The sequence below is a fragment of the Peromyscus maniculatus genome, chromosome 20 (genome assembly GCF_049852395.1).
Source record: "Peromyscus maniculatus bairdii isolate BWxNUB_F1_BW_parent chromosome 20, HU_Pman_BW_mat_3.1, whole genome shotgun sequence".
NCBI lineage: Eukaryota > Metazoa > Chordata > Mammalia > Rodentia > Cricetidae > Peromyscus > Peromyscus maniculatus.
The window spans coordinates 48470767-48483207 of NC_134871.1; the positions used below are offsets into that span (position 1 = coordinate 48470767).

Below are 12441 nucleotides of genomic sequence, written 5' to 3' on the forward strand. Positions count from 1 at the left end.
CTGTGACTATTAGCTCTTCGGAAGCACCAAGGCCCTTGGCCCATGAGTCCCCCCCATCCCTCCCTCTGTCTTCCCCACGCACCAGAGCAAAAGCTGCTGCAAGGGAGACACCTCAGCTGCCTTCTCAGCAGACAGATGAGTCTTTGTGCCCAGGGAGCTGGTTGCCATGGAAACCCCCAATTTCCTTTCCAGTGGGGACTGGCTGCAGGGGCTTCTCCCTTCTCAGGAGTATCACAGAGCAGGTCTCATCAAGCCAGCCATTGTTCCTAGGGACCTGCCTCGAGCTCTTATCAAGGACTCAGATCCCCTTTCACGAGTGGTGCCCTAGCAGGAAGTGTGGGGGTGCAGTGATCCCCACTGTCCCCAGCAGAGCCCTGTCGGACAAGTCAGCACCTGGAGCAAGGACCAAGCACCTGTTCGGCCCTGGCCCTGGCCAGTGCCGCCCAGTGCCCTCCACGGCCCTCTCTCTGGCCTGCCTCCTTGTGCCCTCTGCTTCTCAGACCTGAGCTGGGATGCTGTGCCCTTGAGTTCAGCCTGAGTTGGAGTTCCTCTCCTGCCTCACTCGGCGACGGGCTCACTTTGGTGCATCCCGCTTCCTTTCACATCCTGTGGCGGAGATGTGTGTGCAGCTGGGGATGGTGGGGCACAAGTATAATCTCACACAGTACTATGGAGGCGGAGGCAGGAGCCTCACACAGTGAGTTCAAAGTCAGCCTGGGCTATGTGAGACCATGTCTAACGATTTTTTTTAGAAAAGACAGCCATGGACACTGGCATAGTTAGAAGGGAGGAGGCGGGCTTCTGAGTAGTCTGGCCTGACCTCTGGTCCACTGCAGCTCCAAAGAGGCATGGCACCCCACATGTGTGGGCACCCTGGTCAGGGTGGGAAGGATGAGTGGCCCCAAGAGTGGGAGGGGTGCCTGCTGCTCTGGATGAGGGTTAATTCTGGGAGTCATAGACTTCGCACCCCGGCCACCCTCCTCCAAGCCTTTGGAATCCTTTAATCAAGTTGGGTGCTGAAATTTCAGCTCTGAAATGCCGCCTTTGTGCTGGCATCCAGGCAGCCACCCCAGAGTGCGGGGGTCACTTTCTCGGCCCCATTTCTCTCAATGGGGCCTTTGTTCCCTGCTGGGCCGCTCAGTATCAGATGTGATTAAAGGGAGATGGAGCTTGGGCAGGAGGGGGTGTTAACCCTTAGGGGATAGGGTGTAAGGAGATGGAGAAGAGAGCGCCCCCCCCCCCATTCTGCTGCTCTGGCGAAGCCCCTCATTCAGCTGGCCGGGTCCCGGTTTGTCCTCTGCGGAATATGCCGTCACTTGCCAGCATTGTGAAACCTCCCGACTCCTTAGGTTTAAGGTCATTTAAAAACACCTGGCTCTGGAGCCGCGGCTGTCCCGGAGCACATCCAAACCTGTCCAAGGGGTGTGGACAGCCCGCTGGCCTCCATTTCCCGCTGCCGATACCAATAGTGATTACGTGGTCATCTCAGGAGGTAGCAGGGCCCCCCTCCTGATGGGGCCCCTCTGTCCTGCCAGCTGTCTACAGTTGCCCATCGAGCAGGAGCAGTACATAGACTGGAAGTGGACAGAGATGTCCTGTTTTTTCAGTAGAGGGGCAAGTGAGTGTCAGCATGAAAGGTTGGCATGAGGTGGTCTCATATCTGACAGTGCTGGCATCCTAAGATGAAAACTTGCAACCAGGGGAGGGTCTTAAAAGTCAGTATTGGCAAATCAAATAAAGCTTTCCTATGGTTCCTGCTCTGGTAGGTCTAGGGAATGCCTCAGGTCACTGGCCCTTGGTTTCCCCCAGGAATCGGCAGTCTCCTGACCCCTGTGATGGGTGAAGGACACAGTGCATGTGTGAGGAGGAGGGCTGAGGAGGAGGGCGCTCAGTGGCGTATGCAAGGCCCTCCCTCTTTCCTCTCGGCCTTTATCAGATGCTCAGATATGTAGATGCATATACCTGGACTTAGCTCAGGGAAAGCTAGGCCCCAAGATTTAATAGAGGCGGAGCAACAAGTCACATCCAACAGGTAAAGATGTATTAAAGGCCAATAAGAAACAAAAACAGCTGCTGTGTAGTTTGGGTGGTCTGACCCTGCATCAGCCAATGTTAAGAGCCGGGGTTTCCTGTATCAGGCTTCAAGGATTGATGGAGATGAAGGGATGATGTGGAACAGAAGAGCTTGGAAAGGGGTTCTGGGCACCGGCTTCCCAAAGCATCGGGCCATGATGCCACTCCCTCGGAGGCCTAAAGGATGCACACCCCTGGCAAACCCAGCGGAGGTGTGAGCTTGGCAGTGGCATAGGTCATGGCCCCCACTGAAGACAAACTCGGGGAGCACACATGAATGGGGCTGCTTGGTTTAGACACAAATGGGCTGCTGCTGGCATGGGCTCGCTCGCTCGTGTGTGTGTGTGTGTGTGTGTGTGTGTGTGTGTGTGTGTGTGTGTGTGTGTGACGTTTCTGTGGACTGGGGGAGGTGATGGGTGGAGAAGTTGTAGCCACAGAAGGCCATCCATGCATCCTATGGAACCAGGCCTGACCGCTCACCTCAGGAGCGAGCCCAGCCCACTGCCCCCTTTGAATAGCTGTCCCTTGAGTTCCTGGCAGACGACTCCCCTGTCCCAGGAGCAGAGCGGCAATAGTGAGCGGAGCAGAAGAGAGTGAGTCAGAGCTGGACCCGAGAAGAATGGGTGGCCCCTGTGTGTGGCTCCCTTCTGAGGCCTTCGTCCCTGGGTACGAGCCCGCCCATCGGGAGGCTGGCTGTCCTGGGTCCCACCACCATCCCCAGGTCAGGGGACAAAGATCCTAGAAACGGCTCACCTTTGCACTCTCCTGGCTGCTTCCAGAAAGCCTTTGAAGAAGTACAGGTTTGTGGGTAAGAGACCAAGAGACAGGCCAGGTCAGGCCACCAAGCAGGCGACCGGAAGTTTTGATTTTATTACTTGGAGTGCTTAATGCAAGTTAATGGGGGCTGGAGTAGCTAGAGGAGGGGCAGGAGCGTGGCGACTATCCAGATAAATAAGGGCAGCGATGTGTTACATGTGGACTGGGCTGCAGAACGAGCTGGGGAGACGGAGCTACGTACTTTATTAAGGCATCGCTGGAGCGAAGGGCGCAGGGCAAGGGGGGCATGTACATGGCCGGGGTTTTAGTGTCCAGCCTGCTGCCAGCAGCCTGGGTGCTGGGCTCTGGGACTTAGGGCCTGGGGCAGTGCTAACTCTGGGCCTGGGGACACGGGGCTGACCGTCAGGAGGCAGAGGAAGGCTGGGTGAATTGCCCCTGGCTCTTTCCCGGAGCCCCTGCCTCCTCCTCACTTGGGGTGGGCCTTGAGGTGTGGGAGGTGGTGGGGAAGCACAGGGGATCTCCTCAGTTAGACAAGGGATGAGGTTATTGACACAGGATCGGATCTGAGGGCCTCTGCCAGTTCCTTCCTGCGTTCAGGTGAGGAGGGGGCATTGAAGGGATCAGAGCGTCCATCGAGTATCCCAGCCTGCTCCCCACAAAGCTGTTCAAAGCTGCCCTCAGCGAGTCCTTAGGGACAGGACAGAGCCAGCTCCAGGCTTTGAGGCAGGTCCCTGGGAAGCCTAGCTCTTAGGCACCGTGACACAGTGATACACGGGCCTTTGAACCCCTTCCTCTCTAAGGAGGAAACAGGAGTGAGGTCTCCCACCCTAAGGCTTCCGACCTCCCTGAAGGAGTGAGCAGGACTTCTCAGGTCCTGGGATAGAGGGTCATTTCTAGGGGTGAGTGGCCCCTCACCCTCAGTCTGGGCCAGCCACCAAACTCTTCCTCCTCTGCCAGCTCAGTCAGGACTGGGCCTCCAGAGCCAGGGTGGGTGGAGGTCATCAGGGCAGGAGCTGGCAGAGACCTCCCTGCTGCCGCCGCCAGCCTCTGCAGCCTCCTTCGCGGCCAGGCCTGAGGCTGATGGGGAGCAGGGCACACAGGCTGGGGGGAGGGGCCCTGGGGCCAGGTGGGGACCGGTGGGGACGGCCCCCTCTAAGGTCGGGACAGAGTCGTATATACTGGCTGCTCCCAGTGTGTGGGACTGTGGGACTGGGGCCCTGAGGGGCTGGGGTCAGAGATGGCCGTATAGAGGGGCCGCTGGGAGGGCCCCATGTAGGAAAAGGCTGAGTAGAGGCCGGAAGCCTGGCCTGCGTGGCCATAGTAGGGTCCTGAGGGCTGATGGTCAGAATAGTCGAACTGGGGGCGGGAGATGGAGGGGAAGGCGGAGCCGTAGTGGGGCAGACTGAGGGAGGTGTAGGCGATCTGGGAAGTGGACGGCTGGTCAGTGTAGTGTGGGGGTCCCTGGGGGCCTGTGGTCTCTGTCTTCACCTGGGTTTTGGCATCCACACCAGGGGGCGAGACCGTGGGCAGAGCCACACCCGGTGGCTTGGAGATCCAGGCAGAGTGTCCACTGGCCACAGCCAGGGCACTGCCCAGCCCGTAGCCAGCTGCTGAGTAGCTACCCACGTGGCCTGGGTGCCCGTTGGGTGGCAGGTATTGGTCCAGCTCAGTCACATCGAAGGTCTCCATGTTGGACATTACCTCGTGGCTGATCTCCCCGATGTCCACGTTGCCGAAGTCGATGTGGGGCTTCCCGCCCTCCCCCAGGGAGCGCCCATCCCTTTTGGGGTCTGCCTTGCCGGACTGCAGCTCTGTCTTTGGGGTGGTTGGAGGGGTGGGAGGGCCATGGCTCTGGCCTGGATAGGAGAGGTGGGGGAGCAAGAATGAGCAGGTGAGAGGCAAATGGGCCCTAGGAGGCCTCATGGCCCACCTCCAGGCAGCAGGCTGCTGACCTCTGAGACCAGCTTCCCTGACATGCTGCCTAATGGCTGACCTGACTGGGTCATGCTGGGCCATTGTCCCAGACCCTGCCTGCTCTTCAGAGCACTGTTGACGTCTCTTGGTCACTCCCTGCCTAGCCCCGCCTGCCCTGCCCACTTTGGGCTGTTATCTCTTACCTCCTCCAAACAGCACTGTGCCCTCTTCAGTGCGACCTCAAGCCTAGCTACTCCCTGCCCTGCTGGCCCTCGCTCAAGGGGGCACTTAGATAACCGGTCCCCTCTTCTCTGCCTGTTAACATTCTCTCATCCACACATCTCAGCCAATGCTAAGTGCCAGGCAGTGTGCCGGATGCTAGGGAGAAATGGAAATAAAATCGGGCCCTGTCTCCCAAAGCTTGCAGCCATGGAGAGATAAGAGCCCCCACAAGGCTGTCCAGCAGTAGGTGCTGTGTGACGGGACATGCAAAGGACTGAGGAGACCAGAGAAGGAAGCCATCTGCCGTCCCAGGGATTTGGGGGAAACCTCATTAAGTGCATCTGAATGTCCCAGAGGCTCTGATGATGAGATTATATGTAAGGAAGGTGACTAGACTGAGCGTCCCATCACAGAGAAACCAATCCATGGCATTGCAGTATAACAAGGCTAGAAGCCGCCAGGGTCAGATTGCGCCTTCACCCTCACACTGGAGGTAGAGTCCAGTCCTTCATTAGCCAGGGGCTCCGAACTTCCGAAGACCTACCAAGGCTTGAATTCGGGCTCTGCCATTCACTGTGTGACCCCGGGCAAACCTTCTTTTAAGCAGTGTGTCAGTAGAGCAGAGATGAGCCAGAGAGCCTAGATACCGCGTGTTGGGGAGCCCTCCTCGATTACGTCTGGAGCTGGACGTTTCCCGGACAGATAGATCCTGCCTCCTGAGTCCTGAAGAGGCTTCTCCTATGCTAGTTTCTTCCTGTACCTCATTCACTCCATCCCATCCCTCTAGACTGTAGGCTCCTGAGCAGGGATCACGGGCTTCTCTTGGTGGGCTCCCGGTGTCCTCTCCAGTGCCCGACACAAAGTAGGACTTGCCTTGTCTTCTGATGGCAGGGCTCTCGGCTCTCTCTCTCTCTGCCTGTCACATTGGCACTTTGCTCATGAGGAACACAAAGGAGGCATCCTCCACAGAGCCAACCCCACATCCTGGAGTCCCACCACCTGGGCTCAGACCTCATCTGTGGAGCAAGCTACTTTTTCTGTCTCCTCATCTATGGGACGACAGTGATCTGAGTTGCTGACACCCCCCCCGCCATCCCATTTCGGGCTGATTGGTTGGTGGGAGGAATCAGGACACACAAGGCAACCACCCTGTGCCTGGCACACTGTGAGTGCTCGGCGTCAACTCATATCCTTAATGAGAATTAAATATGAATGGGCCGTGGTTGGTCCCCACCCTCTGGTTTTTCCAGACAGGGCTTCTCTGCAGAGCCCTGGCTGTCCTGGAACTCACTCTGTAGACTAGGTTGGCCTCGAACTCAGAGACCCACCTGCCTCTGTCTCTGCCTCTGCTGGGATTAAAGGTGTGCACCACCACCACCTGTCTTTTTGTTTGTTTTTTGGTCACTCTTTTCTCAAAAGCACCCCTCTGCCCTTTCCCAGTAGCTGCCGTGGTGTTTTCTCACGGCATGGCCTCCATGCCCAGCATCACGTACCCTCTGGCAGCCCTAGACACCTTGCCTAACTATAAGCTACCAGATTCCCCAGGAGTGGTTTCTGTCCTCCAGCTAGGGGAACTGCACCCCGGCCAACCCTTCCCAGATCCCAACTCTCCACAGCCTGGCTTCTCCCAGCCCCACAGCAGCTCTGCAAACAGCACGCTGGTAGCTCCCAACCCAGCACTCACCGGAGGGGTGCTCTGGGTTCCCGTCTGACATGGGAGAACCTTCTTCCGGGTGCCGGTGGTCCAGGTGGGCACTCTTGTAGTGAGCCTGGATGGCGGCAGCCCCTCCTTGCTCAGCCTCCCCGCCCGGGCATTCTGCATCCCCCTGGGCCGCCTTCCCATTCTTCCGCCGCCGAGGTTGGTACTTGTAGTCTGGATGGTCCTTCTTATGTTGCATCCGGAGCCGCTCAGCCTCCTCGATGAAGGGGCGTTTGTCACTCTCGTTCAGCAGCCTGGGGGTGGAGGACACCAGAGCCAGCGTGAGTGTTGAAGCACCCAGATGCGCTTCCCTCTGAGTTTCGTTCCTGGGATGGGGAGCCCGGAGGGCAGGGCCAAGGCAGGGCTGTGCCCTAAGGTTAGCGCCCAGAAAATGCCAGACCAAGGAGCCCCAGCCTGAGGTGGTTGTGATCTCTATCCCCTACCTCTCAGTGGCTAGAGGGCACCAGGGGCCAGCCTCTGAGCATGTGGCCAAAAAGGAGTTACGAGGGGCAGGCGTCAGTTCAAGGAGAGGGAAACGTTCCTGGTCCTACAGCTGTATGCAAGAAGAGCTGGCCACCTCATCGAAGGGTGAGCCCTCTGGCTCATGCCCTGGAGGCGTGTGGGCAGGAGCAGATGGCTGCGGAGGAACCCAGTCTCTGCTACTTACTAGCTGGGTGCCAGACTCTGCACAAGTTACTTCTCTGAGTCCGAGTCTTCACCTACAAAACGAGGATGATAACATCTACTTCACCTGGGTGTGTGGTCACCAGAAATATTTATATATTCATATATATATATGAAGTGCCTGGGCCTCGGGAGGGAGGGACCTAGAGAAAATAGGCACTACTCTAATGGTGCTTGAGGAAGAGGTACACAGGCAAGCCCAAGGGTGGATCCTCATCCCAGCCCTCGTGAGGCAGAGGCAGGTGGATCTCTGTGAGTTCAAGGCCAGCCTGGTCTACAGAGCTAGTCCAGGATAGGCTCCAAAGCTACAGAGAAACCCTGTCTTGAAAAACCAAAAAAGAGAAGAAGAAGAAAAAAAAAAGGGTGGATCCTCAACTCTAGAAAAATGATTGGTGACATTTCCGTGTGGTGGCACCGAGAGTTGTTCTAGATGTCACTCCCTATCTGGGATCCGGGAGTGACAGAGGGTAGAGAAATCTTGGGTCTCTTCCCAGACGCCGGGACAGACTGAGGCCAGCCCACGACATGGAGAAGCCCCCCTGTCAGTGCCCCACCCATCCGACACCAGGTTCAAGGTCAAGGTTGGAGGATGGAGGGTACCGGGACTTGCCTGCCCCTGGGTAAGGAAGTCAGGGTAGGGGAAAGAACAGACCCAGGGACTCCAGACACAGGGACCACTAGTCCACTGTAAGGTCCCCTCCTGTACACCTAATTGGTGCCCTCTTCTCCTAGGCAACGGAAGACCAAACCCACTCTCCGGGCTGGTTATGCCAGGCACCTTCTAGGCCGCAGCAACATTCCTTGGCAGCTTAGCCGCCTGCTCTGCCCTGCACCCTCCCAGAATTCCCCAAAGGACCCTCCAGCTGAGCCAGACTCCATTAGGTCAATGCACTTTCCGCATAGATAGAGACCCCAAGGCTAGGCCTTAAAAAGAACCACAAAGCAGGGTGGTGGGGTTCTGCTAGCATTCCCCCCCCCTCCCCTCCCCCCCCCCCCCCCCCCCCCCCCGCACAGATGCTCCTGGAGTGGCCGGTGACACTGGATACTTTCCCCTACCCTTCTCAGTGTCCCCTGCCCGGCTGGCAACCAGAAATCACCAAGAAAATGGCAAGGAATGTGGGAGAGGGCCACACATATCAGAAGTGCAGGAAGGTCGACACTGGATCCTACCATCACCTCCCCACCAAGCCGCACTGGACCCGATGAGCCCTAACAGAAACCTGGGGGGGGGGTGCCGTGCAGTGCCAGCTCCAATCTTAACCCCGCTCCGCCAATGCTGTGCAGGTCTCCTCATCCACCCCACCCCACCCCACCCCACCCCCACAGCCAGCCTTCACTCTCTACACAAGTCCTCAGGCTCAGGGCTGTCCTCCTCCACTGTCCCCCGCCACACACACACACACACACACACACACACACACACACACACACACACCAGCTCAGTCCTCACTCGCTCCTTTTCTTCCCACCGGCCTCTTGCTTTGCAACGGTGGATGGAGAAGGGAGGCTGGTTCCCAGCCCAGTGGGCAGCTCCTGGTAGGACACTGGCTGCTGTGATATGTGTCCTCTGTCAGGCCAACAACTGAGCAAGAGCCTGGGCGTCCCGGGGCAGGAGAGGCCAATGAGCCTCTATAGGAGGAGCTTAGCCGCAACCCAGTCCCAGTTTCCCGGCTCAGACTGTACTTTCCACACAGGTTAAACAGCACCCAGCATCCCATGCGTCTGCATGTAATGGTTCCTCCCCAGATGGCAGCCGAGGTCAGTGTGCCAGGTGCTCACAGGGCCACCCAGGACCCGTGTTCAAACGCATTGATCCTAGATTTAGACACAGCTCTCCTCGGTCTGTGTTTTAGGCTGTTTTCCAGTTCTTTCTGCCCAACCGTCCACGCTCCTGATGTTCTTGGAGTCACGAGCTTGGGAAAAGCGTGTTCGGACCCTTGGAGCAACTGGCCAGCCCAGCCCACATTCCAGTGTCCCTGAGGACCCCCATCCAGGGCCCTGGTAGCTACCACCTGTTGACACAGTCTTGGCTCCTTGGTATTGTTTTACCATCCCTGGGGCTGGGTCCTCGGCCCTCTGGGCTCTCCTGCCTTCCCTGTGCCAGGTGGCAGCCAGAGACGAGTCTGCCCGAAGGGGACTAAATCAAGGGTTCTAGAGCGGGAACTGGGACAGGGGCCGCGGAGGGACTCCAGAAACTCTTGGTGGTGGGAGAGTGGGGGTCTGCCACCTCTCACTGCTGTTACAGGCCCAGACCGACCTTGGACAAAGGAGCTAGCTGCCACCGCTTTTCCTGAGCAGAGCTGGGCTCTGGGCTCATAGCAGCTGGCCATCCAGCTATTGCCTGGTCTGAGCTGAGAGCCCACGAGGCGGGGTGGGGGTGGTGGGGGGTGGGGTGGGGTGGGGGTGCCAGGCCTTCAGCAAGCACATGGCAAGTGCAGGCCAGGAAGCTGCTAGCTGAGCACTCTGTTCTTAGGGAACTGATGGCGCCTTCTCCTAACTACTTCAAGCCTTGGGTCTTCATACCAGACCAGCAAAGTGGAAGGAGCCGACTCCTCTAACAGACCCCAAGTCTCCTCCAGTGCTCCGTTCTCCTGTTCTCCGCCCACCCCCCCACCACTCCAGAGAGTGAAGTGTGACTCCCCACTGTTACTAGGGAGAATGTGGGGCTAACCTCTGACAAGGATTGGGGACTGGACTCTGCCGCCGCCGCCGACTGACCTAAGTAGTGTGTCTCTCTTGGGCCCGTCTCTTGGACCGGCTAGTGGGGATCAGGTGACCCCAGCAGGGTAGCATCTGCTGGAGCCCTTGTTCCCTTTTGGGCCTGGCCTAGGGTGCCCGCAGTGTGTCAGGGTGCGCCACACATCTGCAACTGGCCAGGTGAGCACAGGGGTCAAATCTGCACCCTGGGGAAAACGTGGCCGCAGAGTCTGAGGCCAGCAGCCTAGGCAGCCTGGGGCTCTGAGGGACCCTGGCAGGAAGCAGGCTTCCTCCTGGCTAGGGTGCTCCGCTCCACTTCTTGAGCTTGGGGAAGAAGAGGTTGCTCAACCATTGGGTGGAGCCCAGGGAGGTAAGATGGCGCCAAAGCTGGAGAGAGAGTGAAAAGGAGCGAGCCGCTCGGTGGCTCCGGCCTCTTTTTGTGTGCCCTCTCCTGGGAAATAAAGAAGCCCTCGGTCTAGAGCCTGGGGTCGGGAAGGTCTCCCAGGGCAGCTGGAACAGGAGACCCTGTGGTAGCAGGGAACAAAGTTCTCCGTACCCCGCTTTCTCTCCGGTCCTTGTTTTCCCCGCCATCCCTCCTCCCCTCAAGCTCTCCAGCTGGCTGTTTTCAGTTCCGCAGCATCTACAGCTAGACCCGTTCTCTCCCAGTCTCCCACATTCTCCAGACCCCTGACACGGGTGGCAGCGGCACCCTAAGTGCGTGACTATGGGACTGAGTGGAGGTCATCAGAGCGCCCCACCATGCTGTCTCCCCTGCCCACCACCCGCAGAATTCCAACCACGAGGGGGCGCCTCCCCGCCCTCCCTCCCAGGATGGGGAGGCCCAGCCTCGGCCGCTGGGGTTCTGAGTTCCAGGGTGAGCCGCCAGAGGAGCCCCCCCACGAGAGCACTCTGGGTAGATGGGTGGGCAAGGTCTCAAATGTTGGTCTTCTAAAGAGATGGCTGGCCACCCCTAGGAGAGGGGCCCCGGGCGATCCTACTCTGGGGCCCCCAGGCTAGCCCTAATGCCCGCGAGGCTAGGGCCTGCGGGGCTGTGGCGGGGCGGGGCTCACCTCCAAAGCTTGCCCAGCGTCTTGCTGAGCTCCGCATTGTGGAGGTGCGGGTATTGGTCGGCCAGCTTCCTGCGCGCCGCCTGTGCCCACACCATGAAGGCGTTCATGGGCCGCTTGACGTGCGGCTTGCTCTTGCTGGCGCCGTTGACACGCACGGGCATGGGCACCAGCGTCCAGTCGTAGCCGCTGAGCACCTGGCTGACCGCCTCGCGGATGCACACGGGGAACTTGTCATCGTCTGTTTCGCCGCCGTCCTGCTGTTCCTTCTTGACCTTGCCCAGTTCGCCGGGCCCCGGGCTGGCTCGCAGGCCGGAGCCGCCGCCGCCGCCGTCGGGTCCCAGCGACGGCGCGCTGCCAGGGGACAGGCAGCGGGGCTCCTCCGAGCCCACGGGGCTCAGCTCCACCTCGGATAGGTCCTGTTCCTCGGCCATGTCGCTCCCGGCCGCCGCCGCTTCGGCCGCCTCCCCCAGGCCCGCCGCCGGGGTCCTCGCGAAGAGCCCAACGCCCACCTGGACAAGAAGGAGGGCGCGATGGAGGGGCGCTGTGCGCCACCCCAGGCTGGACGCGGACGTAGCCCCGAGGTGGCGGCCCTCCTTGCGCGCACTAAACCCACTTGGGCCTGGGCCCCAGCACATGCCAGACCCTCAGTGGGTGCGTCCCGCCTCCACGTCTTCCCACCCCCTGATCCCAACCGTCTCTAGGTGTGGGTGGGTTTTTTCCTTAAACCTCCTCTTGGGTGGAGGTTTGTTGATGGAAAGGAAGAAAAACGGACCCTTTATTCGACTCTAATCCGGGCCCCTGGAATTTCCCACCTTTTCTCACAACTCTCCTTCCCCTCGTCTGCCCTGACAGTCTAGGGAAGATGGGTGGGGGGGTGCCTGCCTGCCTGTGGGGTGTCAGCCTCTCCCACCCCAAATTGGGGGGAACCCAGGCCCCTTGTTGGCAGTCCGGACACAGGGGAGCAGCAGTACGCACTCACCTCCTCCGACCTCTCCTCCAGTCTGGGGCTCGTCCTGAGGAAGTGGAAAACCGTGTCCCAAGGTGTGCGGTCCAGCTCGGGGCTGGGGGGGTGACGCTGATGGACTGGGAGGGAGGGGCTGGGGGGCCCTAAGCCTCAGGCCACGGCCTCGTCTGGACGGAGCCTGAATCCTCACCACCAAACACCCTGGCTGGACAGCCCGAGACTGACTGAGCGACTGAGCCGCTGCAGACGGCTGGGGAAGGAAGGAGGGGGAGGGGAGGGGGGAAAGGAGGGAGGGAAGGGCAGAAGGTGGAGCCTCCGGCGCGGTCTTCATCCCCAACACC

The 12441-nt window shown here is 59.4% G+C and overlaps 1 protein-coding gene across 1 annotated transcript; it reads right to left on the reverse strand.

Annotated features, from left to right (window-relative positions):
- Positions 1 to 2901: 2901 nt before the first annotated feature.
- On the reverse strand, positions 2902 to 12228 carry Sox10 (SRY-box transcription factor 10). Its single transcript, XM_006979136.4, has 4 exons — positions 12116 to 12228; positions 11137 to 11645; positions 6671 to 6939; positions 2902 to 4706 (listed from the first exon to the last, which is right to left on the reverse strand). The coding sequence occupies exons 2-4, from the start codon at positions 11565 to 11567 to the stop codon at positions 4003 to 4005; spliced, it is 1404 nt and encodes a 467-aa protein (XP_006979198.1). The 5' UTR covers positions 11568 to 11645; positions 12116 to 12228; the 3' UTR covers positions 2902 to 4002.
- Positions 12229 to 12441: the final 213 nt, after the last annotated feature.

Bases quoted from the DNA above. Each gene is read 5' to 3' on its own strand.
- Sox10 (XM_006979136.4), bottom strand. From the start codon at position 11,567: ATGGCCGAGGAACAGGACCTATCCGAGGTGGAGCTGAGCCCCGTGGGC. The intron at 6,940-11,136 runs GTGAGCCCCGCC...CTCCACCCCCAG, and splicing joins ACGCTGGGCAAGCTTTGGAG to GCTGCTGAACGAGAGTGACA. The intron at 4,707-6,670 runs GTGAGTGCTGGG...TCTCCTATCCAG, and splicing joins GAACCCAGAGCACCCCTCCG to GCCAGAGCCATGGCCCTCCC.